Below are 18,781 nucleotides of genomic sequence, written 5' to 3'. Positions count from 1 at the left end.
AGTGCCGGCCCGGTACCCCGCATCTCCGTGTGGGATAGCGCGCTCTCGGTCCTGTCCCGATTCGGTCCCTAGCACCCTCGGTTTGCTTCGCACTGCCCCCAGCATCACCGGCACTCTGGGTTCGGGCAGGACACCCTTGGTCCACTCCGACACTGGCCTCGGCGTCATCAGAGCAGTCACTCCTGATTTGGACAGGACACCCCCGGTCCCGTCCTTCTCCGTTCTGGGAATCCCTAGCCCAGGTTTGCACCACCTCATCACCCCATTGACTGGTTCAAGAGACCCCAGTCCAGGATCTCACCATCCCCTAATCTGCCCTTGCCACCCCCAGCTGAGCCTGACACCCCCACTTCTGCCCCATGCAGGGATGGAGACAGCAGATGAGCCCAACGTGAGTCATCATCCTTGGGCCTCTCTACAGTTTCAAGGTACCTGGATCTGCGGGCACAGCCGGGTGCAGAGCTGCTCCAAGCACCCTGGATATCTGCCCTGGCCAGGGCTCATCCGGATGCTCAATGTGCCACAGCTGGTTTCGCAGGGCAGCCGCTGGGACATCCTTTGTCTTCACATTCCTTCCAGCCTCATCCAGGCACTGTGCAGGCTGAGCCATCCTTCAGGAAGTCTGACTGCTCTCTTCTGGCCAGCATTTCTGAAGAAGAGGGCCCCATGGCATGACATGGTCTGTGCTGATACTGTCTCAGGCTATTTTGGCATAGGTGGGACTGTGTGTCCCCCTTCTCCATCAGATACCCATGTCTGCAGCACCAGGGGACAGAGGAGGAAAGTAGAAATGGGTATTTCTGTTCCCCAAGAGGTTTTGCCTGCCTTTTTCAATATGGGGCTCCTTGGAAGCTCCTGCCTTCAGTTGTGAGGTAGAAGAGAGTTGATCTGATACAGAACTGATCACACCTTTTACCGGCTTTATAAGAAAAAGTAAAATTAAATGTCAGCCCCTCATGGGAAATGTGTTTCTAGTGACTTGCTACTTACTGCCATGAAAACTAGCTGTACCATTTCCTGGCAGAGGTAACTGTGCTTGTACAAATGTCCCAGTTCTAAGGGGAATTATTTAAAACATATTTACAACTACTTAGTAAGTTATAGGAGTCTTCTGCTACCCACAGAAGCTGCAGGGCTACCCAACAGAGCAAAGCCTCCTTTGCTCCAGACAGGGTTGACCTCTCAGTGCTGCAGTGTGCATCACCCGGCCCAGGAGCCTGCCACGTCTTACCAGTGAGGGACCAGGGCATCTCCCCAGGCACCCAGCCCTGGGGAGGGCACAAGCTCTAGGGGACATCGGCGCTGCTGGCTGTCCCCACAGTTCATGAGCACATCCAACGCCTGTGTGCTTGACTCACTGCTCTGCTCTGGCCTGTCCCTGGAGACGCCAAAATGATATCCATCTCAGCTGCCTTAGAGAGGGTGGCTCGCAGTCGTCAAGGTTACCGGTCCCTCTGGTTTAATTAAGCACATAGACACTGCACGGGGTATTTTCAACAGCCGGGGACAAGGAGGAAGGGGGACTGGCATACCCTGAGGGGTTGGTGAGCAGCACCATAAATCTGGGCAGATGAGCCCCCCTGCAGGTCACCGCTATTACTTAGCCGATCTCCGCGCTCATTAGGATTATTATTAACACACTAATGAGGTACCTTCGGCCCCGCATAGCAAGGAAGGAGCAATTGGGAGCAAGAAAAGTGACTGCATCTGTGTGACAATGTCTTTAAGATGATACTGCCGATGTCCCACCTTGGAGAAGGGAGCAAAAACAAGGGGAACTTTAACATCCCACTGGTACACAGCCACTTGCTCATGGAATTAAGCAAAACCATCCCCCTTAGACAGCAGGCAGCAGCCCCCCATGTCTTTGTAGGCTCTTGACTTGTTCTTGAGAAGGACTGAAAACACCCTTGCAAACCCTAGCAGCATCTAGATCAGACGGGTCTGGGTAGCATTGAGAGCTGAGGACTTAGAATAACTTCTGAAATAAAGTTTTGTGCTCAAAAACCACAATATCAACTTCTGCCACTGTCACACCTCCCTCTTGCAGTGATTCTATTCAGCTCCCATCCATTTTTTTCTGGCTGCCAGCCAAGTCATGGAGCAGAGCAGAGATGATAATTATGATTATATTAATTTAATAGGAAGAAGCAGATCATAGAAAATAAGTAAATAGAAAATAGTGTCAGCAAAAGAGCTGAAGGGTAGGAGGGAGGGAGGTGTTGGCCCTGGGAAAGATAAGTAACTTCAGTTTTTGGGCTGTGCCCCCAGCCCAGGGTATGACATGGGCTGAGTGTCCCCCGAGTGAGCAGAGCAGAGGTGCAGCTTTGGCCTCGCTGCCGCCATAATCTCCAGCCCAGCACAATCTGAAGAGTGATCACCTGTTTCACCAGCCCAGAGGTGGGTAATTGCAGCAGTGGGAGCCCTGAGTAGAGGGATGGCTCTGGGCATGTAGGCAGTTTGCCTGGGCCCTGGGCTCATGTAAATCATCCCATTTCTTGTGCTTTGGCCTCTCTCCCCTCTGCCCTTTTCCAGGGGCACTGGGAGCATGGCTGGTGCATGTCTCAGCCTGGCCTTGCAGAGCCAAGCAGATCCCAGCCTACCCCCTTGCAAACCTGCTTTTTCATGAGGATTGGGCATGATTGATCTTGGGGTAGACAGGCCCAGGTATCATCCCCAAACAGTTGCTCTCATCCTCCAGAAGCTCTTCAGTGCAGAATGAGGAGAGAGGCTGCTCTCAAAGGGAGACATCTTGGCACTTGTAGGGGTTTTCAATTCTCAGGGAAGCTGGAAGTCAACCGACTGGAGCAGAAGAGCTAATCATTGAGTGAGTCATTCTGCCTCCCAAAGTTGAAACATTAAACCAGGTTTTTTTATGAAAGGCAAATTAAATCCCACAAGTCAGAGCCAAGAAAAGAGAATTTATCAAAGAGCAAGAGATGCCACTGGGGGACTTGCAGGCAGACAGAGGGAGCATTTGCTCAGCAGCCCAGGATATTACATCTCCTGTCTCTCCTCCAATGCAAAGTGCACTGCCATTCATTTTTAATAACAATGACACAGGGAGTGGACCTGACTTCAAGGCTGGAATATCATCTTCTTCCCTCTGCATATCTGTCCTGACTCATCTTCTGTTCCAAGAGCTCTCCACAACTTTGTAACCCAGCAAAGAAAGAAAGGAAGAACAAAAGTGAAAAAAAAAAAAAAAAGTGGATCAGACAGCAAAGCATCAGAGTTAGAGAATCATTCTGGGCAAGCTACAGTAAACATTGGAACTTCACTGGCTCAGGGAGCCAGGGAAAATCAAGGGTCTGGGAGACCTAAGTATATCAGGGGGCAGGCTGATCAGAGGCTGGGATCACTTGGAGAGCTGAGCAGGGATCCGATAGCATCTGGATACTTGTAGGTCTTGAAGATCTGCAAAAGGGGCTGGACAAAGCAGGGGCAGAGCTGGAGCTGCCCAAGCCTGTGGTGGCTGGGGGGGACAAGCTGAAGAGCCCTGCAGTGGCAGAGGTCTCCAATTTCAGTGCCACAAAAGGGACAAGTCTCTGCACTGTTCTAACTGCAGAGATAAGGAGTGAGTGCAAGTGTGAGGAGCATAACCAGAGGTGGAGAGGCTGCTGTGCAGCCTAAGGACACAAAAAGCTGTGCTTTTATCCCAGAGATGATCTGTCTTAGCTGGGGAGTGAGAACAGTGCACCAGGCAATGCAGAAACCCTTTTGTGCCTTGAGATGGGGCAGGAGAGGTGGGACTGATGTCCATGTGCACTGTTGGCCTCAATCTTCATTGGACTCTATGGCCCCTTTGGGCATCCACCATGGACCAAGATAGTGCAAAACTGTATTTCTGCACTTTGGTGGGTGAATACAAAGTGAATACAGCTTTGTCAGATGTTTAAGGTTTTCCCCTACAAAATTGGTATTCAGACATCTCAGAAATTCAGGGGCTGCTGAGAGAAGCCATGCCCCAGGCCTGCCCTGAGTACTGGGGTCTCACCCTTTGCTCCTCGGCTCCCAAGGGCTGGAGCATGGTGTGATAGGCTCTGCCCAGGGCTGAAGCAAGGCACAGTGACACAGGGTCAGTCCTGGCTCATTGTCCCAGTGTTTGCACAGCCTCATGGCTGGGAGCACCTCAGAGCAGGCTGGAGCAAGCCAGCCAGCTCAGTGCCACTCCATGCCCATGGTACTGCCAGGAGCTTAGTTGTAGCCATGCCACAGCACTGTAGCAGGGTGGACAGGCTCCAAATTGTAGCCAATGCAGCAGATGGCCATGATGAGCAGGCAGGGGAGCACAAGACTGTGGCACCGAGGAGCTGTCAATTTGGGCATATCCATCTGCCCTAGAACAATCCCTTTCCAGTTCCCAAGGCAGGGTGTCTGGTGCTGTGCCAGCCTCCTGCTTGGGCTCTGCCCAGCCTCCTGGAAGAATAACATGGAAGATGCTCTGACATTCCCATGTTGCCAGGTCTCATGCAGGGGCATGGGGTGTTGGGCTTGGGCTGACATGGCAACACGGCTTTGAGCACAAGGACATGCTGGCCACCTCGTCTGCACCAGTGGTGCAGACAGAATTGTTAACCCAGTTTGTCAGCAGGCAGGTGCATCCTTGTCCAGAGGACAGCATGCAGGCTGCCCTCACAGAGCCCTCCTTGCTGCCAGGAGCATGGGCAGGACACAACAAGGGGCAGGGTATCAGAGCACGGCCCCAGCTGTGCCTTCTCCCTTCCCCTGCTCAGAGCAGCTGCAAATGCCCTCTTACCCATGAGCAAACTTGTCCGTGTTCTACAAAGGCCACCTGCAAGGCTGGCTGAGGGAGGCACAGGTGGGAGGATGTTCCTCCCACAGAACCCATTAAGATGGTTTTCAAAATCTAGGGGTTTAGTGTGTGACTGAAAATCTAAAGGGATCATTTTTTCATGTCTGTTCTGTTAAATGTCCACCTAGGACAGGGGCTGGAAAAAGGCCTATGCTGACATTGGTCAAGAGCAAATTCGTGGCATTCCCATGGGGACCCTCTCTTCCAACTCCTGTGACATGACTTCAGATATCCACGGGAGTAAATCAGAGGAGAATTTGACCAATCCTATCCAAAGATGGTTTTTCTTGACAGGTTTCATTACATAAAGTATTTAATGGGTTAAATCACTAAAACATCCAATCTCTTCACAATACTGTGAGGTCCAACCACTGTCTTGGTCCCTTGGGAGGGGAGAGAGACAGTCCCTGTCCCTGTCGTGTGACACTTTTTAAATTTTGGAGCCCACAGAACCTCTGCCGGGGAAAACACCTGCTCTGCTGCAGTGAAGGCAAATTTGCATGGATACATTGCATCAGCTTTCTTCTTGGGAAGGAGAAATCTCCCAAACTTCTCTCCTCCGGGGCATCTCCAAAGCCGGGAGGAAGGGAATTCCCCCTTCTGCCTGCTCTCACCCACCTTCTCATCTCTATTTTTTTGTCCAACCGTGAGTGAACCGTCCGCTGCTCCTTTGCCAAACCGGTTACATTTAAAAAGCCAAAGTGATCCGTCTGGACGAGAGAGTCAGTCCGAGAGCAGAGAGGAGCAAACCGCAAAGCCACAGAGCTGCTTTTTGGAGCGGCCGATCTTTGCATGGAGCAGCCTGGGGGCATCCGGAGGAGAGAGGAATACCCGCCGCGAGCACAGGCATTTACAGGCTGCGGGACCCTTCTGGGATGCGAGAGGAGATCGGCAGAACCGAGAGCGCTGTGACATCTGCGAGACTTTGCCTTTGATGAGTCTCTTTGATGAGTCTTCTAATGCGATGTTCATTTTCCTCTCTCCGGGAAACAGAGGGAGACTACAAAAGTCACTCGTCTTCTGCACATTTCAAGGCTGCAGATTTGCCTTGGTGCTTCTGCCAGCTGTGAGGGGGGACGGGAGCTTTGTGAGACAAAGTTCTGCTGTGATGTACATTTTTTTCTGCTTTCAAAACGTAGGCGTTGCCTTTCAGATACAGCCATGGGAGGGCTCGTAAGATGGTTTTATTTCCCTCTCAAAACAGGGCTCAATAATGTCAACGAGTCGCAGGACCTCATGCAGTGTTACATGAAACACAATGTGAGTGTTTCCAACTGAGATTCAGCTTTGCTGGATCGCTCTGGTGTATTTTAATGATGTTACTTCGCACCAGCCCGTGGAATAAGTGCTTATTCCTGGATATTACCAGTAAGACAATTGCCGGCCAAAAGCGGGGACTACACATATCTTGCTTTGGGGAAAAAAAAAAAGAGAAAAAATTTATGATGGGGGAACAGGGCAATTTGCGTAGTTCTGGGATCATTTCCTAAAACGAGCAGTAATAAAAACCTACCACCAGATGTCATCTTAAAGCCAACTAATAACTCCCAAACCAGCAGGGACGGGGATACTGGGGAGTAGGGAGATACTGGGGTTTTTTAACGGGGTACAAAGTCGCAGAGATCACTGGACCCTGACATGGTGAAGGACCATGTAGAGGTTCCAGAGCTGGCTTTGTAAAGTCTTGCTGGGATAAATCCCAGCAAAATGTAAAGCATTGAAATTTGACTTAAAAATAATAAGTTCTAAAAAAAAAAAATCTTGCTAAAAATCCCCATTCTGAGACTCAGTTCTGCTTGAGTATAGAGAGAAGACACTGATGGATCTGGGTAGTTTCATCTGCTTTGTCACGCATTAAAATATGATGGCTATAAAAATAATTTTTTAATGGCTTAATTACCAAAGCATTGCTGCACCCTGTGTTTGAGCTGTCATTAGAATAGATGTTTGCATGTGGTTGATATTTACCATTTGTGAGTGTGGGAAAATTTCCTGTGAAGGAAAGCCAGGAGGAAACTAAGAAAACAAGAAATTTTTTGCCCACACACAAAGTACTTTTAATCTGTTACCTGTGCAAAAATTATTATATTTTTTGTAGTTAAACATACAGAGAAAGTTTCACTGTAGACTCGATTGAAATTCTGAGACTAAATTTAATCAAGACATTGCAGAGTAGAGAGATTTTAATCCAACTGTAAGAATAAGTCTCTGTTCAGTATTTAGAGCGGGTGCTAATATTTCCAGCATTGAACTCCCTCAAGCACATTTTGGATCATGCTGACAACACTAGATATAAAATTAATGACTAACGATAATGAGAAAACTTATTACAAATATGGTATGGCAAACATTCTTGTCCAAGACCCTTTTTAGTTACAAGTCTTCTGGTTTTTAACTGTTTGGGATTTGGTTATTGTATCCAAGACTGTACAGTATATGAACTTTGTTTGTTGAAGAGCTTCAGTAAAAATAGCTCAGCCTCTGCCAAAGATGAGGTCAGGGAAAAAATCAGCCTCTCGCCAATGTAAAACAAAACCAAACCCCCTTCACAACTGTTTAATGAGATGTTCTAGTCCTGCCGTGCTTTGGAATGGATACTTGGAATCAAGCAGTGCGTCACAGCAGGAAGAAAGGTATCTTTTTCCATACCTGTTACAGGCTGCCTACATGTGGATAAGTGATAATTTGAAAAATAACAGTTTGTACGTGAAAAACCCCAGGCGTATTTCATCTTGGCAGCCGAACCCTCAGAATATCTGAGCTGGATTAAGCAGGCTCCAGGCAGGGACCAGGAGGGCCGAGCCGTGTGACCGACACCAGGAGCGGGGTGCAGGCAGATGGGAAGAACGGAAAGAGTAAACGCTGAAGTTTCAAGTCCTTGAGAGAGGAGGAGACCAGAGAAAGAGATGAATCCTGTGGGCAACAGAGCAGGGGACGGGTAATTAGGCAATAACAGCAGCGTTACAGTCACGGAGCCCAGCTGCGGTCACCGAGGGCTGCGTGCGAAGGGGTCAGGGGTGGGGTGGGGTGGGGTGGGGTGGGGTGGGGTGGGGACGGGGACGGGGACCGGGACCGGGACCGGGACCGGGACCGGGACCGGGACCGGGAGTTCGGGACGTCCAAGCACCCGCCCCGCTGACAGCTTCAGCCACGGCCGCTATAAACACGCGATGATTGGCTGCCCTGCCCGTCCATCACCGCCCACCCCGCTCTCCTACTGGCTAATTCTCTTATTTATAACCCGCCCTCAGGGGCTGACCAATGAGAGAGAGGCGCCCCTAGCAACGCCCCCTCTCTTTCCTGCCGCTGCCTCCCGCGTGTCTCCCGGGAGCTGTTGTCGCTCCTGTGATTGGTCAGACTGTCTGTCGCTCAAGCGGCCCAGGACCAATTGGGAAGGGGCACTCACGTGGACTACCTGCGAATCCCTCCGCCCGGTTTCCTTTCTCCATTGGCCGAGAGGCACTGTCCATCACGCTGCGCCTGGCGCCGATTAGCTGCTGGGGAGGGGCGGTTCCCGCAGCCCGGCGCTGTGGGAGGCGGTGCTCGTGTGGAGGAGGAGGAGGAGCAGGAGGCGGAGCCGGCGGTTGCGGCCCCGGGTCCCGCAGCCGGGCTCCCGCCTCACATGGGCCCCCCGCGCCGGCCGCAGTGGCGGGGCGGACCCGCGCTGGGGTGCTGAGGGGCCGCGGGTGGGGGATGCGGCCATGAAAGCCCGCGCCGCCCGCGGGCCCTGCAGGCGCCGCCGCTCAGGTAACGGCCGGCGCGGGGGCGGCGCGGGGCAGATCCGGGCGGGTCGGCGGCGGGGAGCGGGGCCGCTCTGGGGAAGGGGCTCTCCGCTAGCGGAGGGGTCTCCCTGCGGTGAGGTGAGCGGGGCGTTCCCGGGAGCAGGTGCGCGGAGGGGCCGTGTCCGCCCCGGCGGCGGCAGGTGAGGGGTGGCGGGCGCCGCGGGAAAGCCGCGCTCTGCTCCAGGGGCAAGGGTCTGGGAGCGCCCGGCGCGGGTCTTTGCCCGGCCAGGATTGCCTTGGAAATGTTCGCTTTGCCAAGAGGTGTGAGGGTTTGGCTCAGGTTTTGCTGTTTAAGTGCTACCCTGTAAGAATACGTGAATCACGCGTTAATGACAGGCTCGAGTGTTCAAGTGTATGTGCATATATGCTTGCTTTATGGCCTTCAGGTGAGACGTGCTGTATAAATGTACGTGGTCACTCTTAATGTTGTATTCCTTGGAGGGTCGGAAGGGTTTTTGCTTCAAGTGCGGGGGACTTTCCACTTTGGTGTTCCTGTAAGCGGTGCTGTAATAGTTGAAAGCTACAATTTCAAGAGTAATGAATTGAATTTGAAGACTACTGAGTTGAATTTTATTTAAAACTTTTTGTTTGCCCCTCTAAAAAAAGCAACAGCTAACATTTAGGCTAGTTTATGAGAAGCCTTTGTGCTTCAACTGATTTTTTTTTTTTTTTTTTTTAAATAGAGATCAGAGTTCTAGCATATTTTATTGTCTGCAAAATCAACAGACTTACAGTTCCATGGACTTAATTAGGCAGTGGAATTTGCAACCTAAGATAAGAATTTTTATGAGAAACTCTGACGTGCCCTGTGGACTAGTCATAAACCTTTCCATTTAGTCATCATCCTTGGAAATTATTGTTGCATGCCAATAAAAATGTCATTTTCTGATTCTTGCAGTGTTCAGCTGTAGACATGGCTGAGTAATTCCATTGTCCGTTTTGGTTTGTGTAAAACTTTTCATGCAAAACGAGTAGTTTAAACTGAAGGCAGAGGTGTGTTTGCTATACCTGGTGGCAAGTGTTTGCTCTCCTGTTTTTTGCTTTGATTTATTTTGTGGCTTTTCATTAGGATGAACAGCTGGCAGTGAGGCCGAGCACAAATTAGGGCCTACAGAGCAATCCTTGCTTCAGTTCTTAATATTTTTGTGACTGTGGAAGGACACAGTTAGTTCAAAAGACCAGCTCTGGTGGCAAAGGCCTCCTTTAACCTAGTTACACCCTCTAATTCCAGATATTTGCTTTTGCCATTGTAATCCTTTATGCAAATGGTTTCACAGACTCGTGAAAGAAATACACGGTTAAAGGAGGGGACTGTTGCTTCTGTGTCTGCTGCAGAAAAGAATGAAGCTTGTGGTTCACTTGCATCATAGGTTCCTTTTCTGTATTCTTCCTGTAGCAGACAACCATGCATTTGCACAATGGCAAAGCTCTTTATTGTGTCCTTGCAGAGTGGCATCTTGCAAACTGGCACAAAAATAAGAGCTCTGCTAGGCAAGATCAAAAAAAGGTCAATGTTAATAATTTTTTCTTAAAGCCCTTTTCTTGCTTGTTAGTTCACTAATATATTCATTTGGAGTGGTGTATTCATCAGTAAGTCCATCTAATAATCAGCAACTGTATCACACTGGCTCCATCTGTTGTCTGTTGCCAAGTCTTCTTTCTGACTTAGATTGTAAGCTTCTTTTCATATGATCCTGTCACTTTTTGTTAAGTTGAACACATTGCTGGTAGTGGCTAAGCCACTTTCTGGTGTGATTGTCCTGTTGGTTGCGTTGGAGAAATGTAACAGCTTTCACAGCCAGGAGTGGGGTTGGTTGAGATAACTTTGCTTTTGAAGGATGACCTTGTACACTCCAGGTCCGTGGCTCTCAAACTATGAGTTAGGCATTTTCCATTGTACAGGGAGCTTCAGACTGGTTTGTAAATACCAGCAGACTTCAGTGTCTGCAGTGCCTTAAGAACAATGTATTTGGGAAGCCCTGTTCTCACTTCAAAAATTCATAAATTAGTGAAGATTGTGTTACTGTTCCGTTTGTGCCGCCGCTACCTGCAGTAAACAAGGTACTTGGTGTTTCACTGTAAGGTGAAACCAGTAACACAGGCTTGTGCTTAGTAAGGGTACACTACAGAATGTGTCTTAAATATTTGTTGAGATGATACTTTTAGCTGGAAAATACAAATATTGACTGCCTTGTGCATAAATATAAGATTGTGTCCAAGAGATGTCAGTCAGGTATGAAATTCAGCCTGTTTACTTTGCCTTCATCCCTCTTTCAGGCATTCATGTTCTCTTTCCTTTGCTGTGCTGGATTGTCTCACTGGCTGCATTGAAACAACAAAAGTTGCTTCCAGTCTCATGTGAAACCCCCAATGCTAATAGAGCTGTCAGCCCTCATCCAAAACCCAGCGGAGAGACTGGGGAGGAAATTCCTAGATTGAGATGTTACAATACCTGTTGGTATTAGAAGGCTTTGATTCCCTTTCTTTTTGTTAAGAGCTCAGCAAATGTCAGCCTGCTGACACCTGGAAGGCATGAACAGCTTCTCAGTGTCTCTACTGAGCTCTGTTTTGTTAAGCAAACACAATGTATTAAAATTATCCATTTAAAGCAGCAGCTGTGTCTTGCACATGATCTACTTGAGTGGTTATTTAACTCTAGCGATGCTCTGTAACTAGGCTAGAGCCTGTCTGCACTGTGGATTGGAGTGACTGAAACCAGGCTAGGGGAGGAATGGATTGTTGCAAGGTCCCTTGTATTGTAACTGGACCCTAGAAAATGCTGGCAGTTACACTGTGGGCATAAGGATCAAGCGGTTTTCTGTTTGTTTCTTAGTTTTTAATATTCTCCCTCAGTTACATTTGCCTTCTAAATATGTGCTAGAATTTATGCCTATGCATGATGAAAATATTTTTAAACCTACAACCTTGGCCCTGAATCCTGAGCTCTGCAGTAATAGCTGGTCTCTCTTACTCATTTTAAACTTGGCTACAGTCACAAAATAAATGAACTGTTTGTTTCAGCTTAGCCTCTCGTGGAGGTTTGTTTGCATTATAAAACCATGATGCAGTTCAGCAGACTTCCAGTTTCTGGAGTGGTGTAGTAGGGCTAATGCAGGTCTCTTCTGACGAATGTCAGTCCTAATTTGCAGGAAGGTTGTGCTATGACAGTACTCGCTAGAACTGCGAATTATTCTGTACGGGGGAAATGAAATGAAAGCAAAATGTTATGTAAGTGAAAATAGAAAATATTGGGATTTTCATGTTCAAATGCAGTGTTGTAACTAAGACTATAAACTAAACCTAAAGACTTGTCCCATAAAGTTGTCAAAAAAGACTTCGGGATGAGCTGGGCCAAACATAGCCCAAGCTCTGGTATTTGTAGCTACCTCATCTGTAAATATTTCATATTGTCTTCCTCTCAACGACAAGAAGCTAAGTTATGGACAAACCAAGAAACTTTCCTCTGCTAGGGAAGCAGATGACAGCAGCTGAGAACAAAATTGTTGAGTTTAAATTCTTGTGTTTGATTTTTAAGCCTTTTTTCCTTGTTTTTATTTTTTTTTCCTCCAGGCTAAGGACCTCAGTCAATTCAGTCTTTGGAAAATTTTGTTCCTTACATTTCTTTGAAGTCCTTCTGAAATTTGCACAGTACTACAGTGAAGTCTTCTTCCCCCTCAAGTTGTTTTGTTGAGTGACACTTGCCAGCATAATTCCTTTAATTCCTTTATGTTTTTGTACTGCTGGCTGTTAGAGCTTCATCAGTCTACAAGTTTAAATAGTTAACTCTTGGCAAATGACTTTTGTCAAAGCTTTGGCATCTTGTTCTTCAGAAAACCTTTTCAAATTAGTAACATGCGTCCACCAGATTTATTGCTTTCCAGGCTGAACGCCTGGCGACTGTCTGTGTGTCTAAAAATGGTTGTTGTTATTAGGGCCATCTTTTAGGAAACTGTGAGTTTGACATTTGAGTGCAAATATGCACGTATTTATAAAGATACTGGGGACAGAAAACCTCTTAGTAATGAGTTGAAAAGTTTTTTGGAAGGATCTTGTTTTATACTTTGGGGCATTAAAGGGATGCTGCTGAAGTTGAGGAGCCTTACCCATTTTTGTATCTGTGACGTATAAAATGTTAATTACCGGCTAATATATGCCGCCTGTTAGTTTGACACTGATGTTTAGCATATAACTTGATGTGCTGTTGTGGGGTTTCCATCTTTAAATAATTGCAGGCTCAGGCACTGGTTTTGAAAGGTAAATCTCTAATTAACCAAATTAATGCTGATAGTTGTATTTATAGTAATTTCTGCAATTAAAAAATTAATGCATTCATGCAGTGAAGAAACTGATCTTAATATAATATTAATATGGCTTTTTTTCTTCAAGGTGTTTTTTGGTAAGCCAAGAAGTTAAAATGTGGTAGGGCATGAAACATTCTGAAATTGTGCTTTTTAGAAATGTAAGAAATGACTGAATGGGGCAGATGTGCATTTTGAGAGGTGAATTTCAGAATTATTTTGGTCTTGGCAGAGTGGGGTGCATTTTTCTTACGTAAGGGTGTCAGAAAAATTGTTCTGAAAGGTGAGAATTTATTAGGAAATGTTTTTTCTAGTGTGTAGTGTGTCTGTTGAGCACAACTTAAGAGTTTTTGAGCTGAACCTTAATATGAAAAAAACTACCCAACAACCTTTTAGTTGGTTACAGGATTTGCAGGATAGTCTTGGATTCTGTTCAGTGCACTTTAATTAACCATACAAGGTAGTAAATTAAAGTACCTCACACTGACTTGACAGTCAATTAAACCTTGGTTGATTTCATTGAGAATGTGATCATTAGTGTAATTGGCCAAAATGACAGGAGGCCCACTTGGAATTATGCCCACTTGAAATTTTCCTCTGATTCTGTGTATGCAATCCTGGGCAAGATAATGGAGCTGTATCCTAATAATTTCCAAGGATTTTGTGTAGCTATCTGGAAAGGTAAACTCCAGCAGGCAAAAATGAAGGAATGGTTTACTTGGGAATCCAGATGGCAAAACCTTTTGGGGTTTATTTTGTGTGAAGTACATAGAATCTCTTCTTTCACTGTGGAATTTGTAGAGTTTTGCAAAGTTCACCATGTGATTTCAATCAAAAGGATGTGTATATGTGTGAGGGAGATTTTTTGCTTTATTAAATAGATGTAGAAACTGTGTTGAGGCCATCTTTTGTTAATAGCATCTGGTACTTAAGAGAGTTAGGCTTTTCCTCCTGTTTAATATTACTTATCTAACTTGGTATCTTCCTCTAGTTAAAACAATGGCAGTCTTTCCTATTTTGGTTTGTTTTTTTTTTTTTTAATCTTGCTTTGCATGAGAACTTTTGGTCTTTAGTTTGCTGGGTTTCGGTGTGGATGTGTTGTTTCACTGGATTTATTGGGGGGTTCTGCAAGCTCCACTTTCTGTGGAGTGGTGATCCTATGGTATCCTGTGATACTGGATTGTCACGTTGTGCACTTCCAGGGGCAAATGCTCGCCTCCTTCCAAGGGAAGTGTCGGGTGCATGTGGGTGCTACTCTGATGGAAATAAGTTCTAAAAAGTTGTTTATTCAGTTGCAGTAGGTTTTCTGGTCAGTCTTCAAAAATAGCATCTCCTGATCCAAAAAACAAATTGTTAATACCACGGTTTCCTCTGTCTGTCCTCCTTCCATAGACAGTTCTTTCTTTATCTCCTTGAAAAGTAACCAAAAGATAGCTTGTCTTTTTCAGATCAAAAGGAATTATGTAAGTGGGCCTTGGAAATTCCGAGGCATCTTGTCTGTAGCTGAAGAAGTTCCCTGGGCTATTTTTCTCCATTGAGGACATGTAATGGGCTTTATCTTCCTGTGGTGCTTCTGTGCCTTTTCCAGACCCTCAAGGCTCCTGAGTCAAGAATACAAGATCAGAAACTGGATCCTGATCTCCTGTGTGGCAGTTGGCCACCATCATCTGAAAAGTGCAGTAAGATCAGGCGTATGGGAGTTTCCATACAAAATTCTGTAGGAAAACCATGATGTGGGATTTGATAGAGATTAAATTTTCATAATCAGGCCTTGGTAAGAGTCTCTTATACCCACTGGCATCCATTTAGAGAGGTGTTAAGATGTTTGAAATAAACACCCTTCTTTTTTGGAGCGGACAACCTCAAATTAATTCCAGACAGTTCAACAGAGCTTATTTCTGAAAGCAGGGAAGGACTATGTGTTTGCCCGATGTGTTGGCACAGAGCATCTCTAAAAGATACACTGCATACAAAACATGGATATAGCAGCACTGCTGTATTTTCAGAGGACAGCTGGTGTGCCTCTGGTTTTGAGATGCTTTTCAAATTTAGTGTATTGTTCAGGTTCTGTACATCTTTGTAAATAGAAGTGTAATTGCCTGCTCTGTGGTTATTTTGCCCACCTTTTTTAAAAATTATTTTATTGTTTCCTTCCCCTCCCTCTAGCTTTTCATTTACCCTCAGGGGAAAAAAAAAAAAGAAATGTATCCTCTTTGTGACTGTTCACTTTGTTCAGGCTTTGTAGGTGCTCAACAAAGTGCTGTAAATGAACAGTGGAGTTTGGAAAAGATGAATAACCTCCTAAGTCTAAGGTTTAAAGAAAAAATAAAAGCAGGCCACCTGTCAAGTTTGCCAGTCCAAGCTGAATTTGATGGGCTCCAGAGTCATCCTGATTACTTCATCATCCTCTTAAAAAGAAAAAAAATTGTTGGTCCCCCTCCCTTTTTTCCCCCTTTTCTCCTACTTGGCAAATGTAGCTTGTTTCCTGTGTTTTCAGTTGAACTGAAATTAATATAGTTTTGAAAAGTAGCTTTGTGGGGAAAATTTGTCTGGCAGATTGTTATAAGAATACTTCCTTTTTGTAGCAGGATTGTAGGTGTTTTTATAAATTTTGGGGCTACGTGTTCAGTGGATATAAACTTGTGTTCCTAACAGGTAAGGAATTGGTCTTGGAATACTTATAAGTGGAAGCTTTAAAAACAAGGTTTTGATACTTCAAGCTAATAACTTTCTTTATGTCAATTGAAAGTTGATCTTTTTTTTTTTTTATAATTTGGGATCCCTTGTTCACTCATGAAAGTGAAATTGTTTCTTGCTGTTGTAGATTGGCCACCAACTGCAACTGAAGTAGAATAGAGTGTTACATTTTGTGGATTTCCTCCTGCTTGGTTGCTTGCTTTAGCAACCAGAACTTAAGTAAAAAAAAGAATGGGTTTGACAGGAAGGGAATGAGAGTTGTTTGTTACCAGCTAAATTTTGAGTTCCAAGCCTATTTGTTTCAGAACAGCCAGAGCATAGGGTATTTGCATTAATCTAAAGGAAAAGTTTATTAGATTGCTGTCTTTACTGTTGATGTTGTGTGGTGGTTTGTTATATTTCTTTATTTTTTGTGCCACTGCTTGGATATCTTCTTTCTTTTCTTACTCTCTTAAACTGGTGTAAGCTGGGTGTTGGAGTCCTATCAAACTTACTAGGTATCTTCACAATAATGGCAATCTCAATTTCTTGTATTTTAGGATCCCACAAGAGTAGAGAAGACAGCAAATTGCCTAAGATGTGAGAAGTCCTCCCGTAGTGAAATAAACTCTTGTTTTCAAGATGGACCGAAGTAAGCGGAACTCAATAGCAGGATTTCCACCACGCCTGGAGCGCGCTGAAGACTTTGATGGTGGCACTGGAGAAGGGACTGCATCCCAGATGGGAAGAGTTTGTACCTCTTCATACAGAGCCCTGATAAGTGCCTTTTCCAGACTTACTCGTCTTGATGACTTCACATGCGAGAAAATTGGCTCTGGTTTCTTCTCTGAGGTGTTCAAGGTGTGTGTTTAGTTTTTTCCTCTCAATGTTGATTGCTTCCTGTTTCATGATGAGAATGTACGAGAGTGTCAGCCAAAGTGCTTTCCACTGAAGTCAAATGGTAGTCCTTGTATTTGCTTCACTCAGGAAGAGTGAGTGGTGAAGAACTTTCAGGCTCCAAATACTTCTCCTATCACTCTTCCAACTGTTTTTTTGTCACTTATAATTTATTTGAGGAATTGAAGAGCTATTTGGGAGAAACAGAAACAGCTAAAAATAATTCATTTTATTTTTTGACCTCTACCATGTATTTTTGCATTCATGGAGTGTTAAACACTGATGGCTGTTGGTTCTCCCATATGTAAGTGTAAATGTCTTTAATTTAGCTCGTTTATTGGTTTTGTGGGATGGTACACATTCGTTTGGTAGTCTTTGCCTCACAACACTTAGATGCATGTGTTAAGGAATTCCATACATGGTTGCTGAATTTGGAACCACAGATTTTATTGCACTGAAATTGCAGTACAATTAACTGCTCTTCTCTGTTTCTTTTGCTGCTAATGCCACACTTCTAACTTGAAGAGTCAGAGATTGATTTGAAGTAAATAATATGAATGAGAAAATCTGATGTTGTCAGTGGCTTGCTGCTGTGAATGTCAGATATGGAAAAGATCTTCTTAAAGCAACTTGTCAAACCACTTTTATAGTGTTTCTGCTGCTCTAACTGTTCTGGTAAAGTTTATTGTAGAGGAACAGGACATTGAGTTGACTTTCAGGCATTGAAAAAATAATTTGTTTCCTTGTTCTAGTTCCTGGCTTTACATGAAGTTACCCTCCACGTTACTTCCATTTCAGTGAAATGCCAGAAAACTATCTTACAGTATATTATGTCCATTCCATGACAATTCATGTATTTTTTTTCTTGAAGTTAAACCAAAAAACCCTTTATCCAGTTTTATTGCTGTAAATAGATACCTGCATTAGAAAATGGAAATTATTTTTATATTGCTTTAATACCCAAAGGCATTCAAATCTCCATGTATACATCTCCCCTTGTGTAAAGGCAAGTCACTCCACAAAAGTTTTTCTGTTTAGCTAGATATATGAAATTTTAGTTTTCACTAACACAAGTTTTAAATTCTTTCACATGGGTAGACATGAAGAACTTTATTTGGAGTGTGTAGGAGACTTGGTACAGGATATTTGTTTATTAAGCCAGCTTCTGTAACAGTTGAAAACAAGGGTTTGTTTGGTGGTTTTTGGTAGGTTGTTTTTTTTTCTTATTTCCGTGTTTGGAAAACTTTCTGTAATGCATTTTGTAGCAACTGGTCTCATACTGAGACATTTCCTAATGTTAAACGAATTGAATTTTAAAGTTCTGTGTTACTGGAATTTATCTTTGCAGCTTCTGTGGCGAAGGTGCTGTGACATGTATAAAGGTACCCATAGACTTGGGTCGTGCCTAAGTAACTAGGTTTATTTTTGTGTGAATTTCAGAATTCAGGTGGAGGGAAAAAAGTATCTAAAAGTAAAGGTGAATTTCCAGCATTCATAGTAATTGATTAATTTGAGAATTTATTGATTGAGAGAAATCCCTGATATCCAGTTTATTTTTGTGTGCATAAACAAGTCCTCTAATTCTTTAAAAACCTTCCCCTGCTATTCTCCTTTGCAGTGAGCTAAACTAGACATCCCAAGGTGTTGGATAGAGTTGGTGGTATTACTGGGGGAGCAATGGTGATAGTCTGAGTATCTGGTGTCTGTTTTCCCAGAAACAACCACAGTCCTCCTGCAGGCAGACACTGAGTGATAAAGTCTTTTCTTTTGCATCACTTTCGACCAGAGTCTCTCCACAGTTCTGGCGCGAAGGGGTGAGAATGCATTACGACCTTATCGTAGATGCAGTTCCAAACTCATTTAAGCAGGTTTCTGTTCTGCTGCTTTATCAGCCTGACCACCTCTGTCATTAATCCTACTGTGCCGATGATCAGATTTCATGTGAGAACCTTGATGTGCTTCCAGTAAGGAGAGCCTCGTGGCTTGACACAGTTAAATTTCAGTTTGATCTGCAGGCTCACAGGTAAATGATTGAAGTTGAGAAGAATCCAGGATAGTTCTAGACTTACTGTGTAAATAATTTTACAAGAGGAACAAAGCTTTCCCTTTAAATCATCAAAGGTGTCTCAAAACCCACCATGTCCCCAGAGCTTTTCCAGTAATGTATTTGTCTATTGTTTTGTGTCATACATTGGGTTCACTCAAGTGATTTAGCAAAAAATGCTTGGACAGTTTGAGGGTTTGGGATTTTTGTTTTGCTATGTAGCTGACAGGTTTTTTTCAGCGATTTCTTCCCCTCCATCCTTTTCTGT

At 44.9% G+C, this 18,781-nt stretch overlaps 1 protein-coding gene across 1 annotated transcript in view; it reads left to right on the top strand.

Moving 5' to 3' along the window:
- The first annotated feature begins 8,406 nt into the window (after positions 1-8,406).
- TESK2 (testis associated actin remodelling kinase 2) overlaps positions 8,407-18,781 on the top strand; it is a 79,753-nt gene continuing 69,378 nt past the window's right edge. Inside the window, exons 1-2 of the mRNA XM_032117537.1 lie at positions 8,407-8,563; positions 16,133-16,433. Coding sequence (XP_031973428.1) covers positions 16,215-16,433 — 219 coding nt within the window. The 5' untranslated portion in view covers positions 8,407-8,563; positions 16,133-16,214. The remainder of the gene's footprint in view (positions 8,564-16,132; positions 16,434-18,781) is intronic.

The sequence above is a fragment of the Corvus moneduloides genome, chromosome 9 (genome assembly GCF_009650955.1).
Source record: "Corvus moneduloides isolate bCorMon1 chromosome 9, bCorMon1.pri, whole genome shotgun sequence".
NCBI lineage: Eukaryota > Metazoa > Chordata > Aves > Passeriformes > Corvidae > Corvus > Corvus moneduloides.
This window is presented reverse-complemented; position numbering and strand designations above follow the sequence as displayed.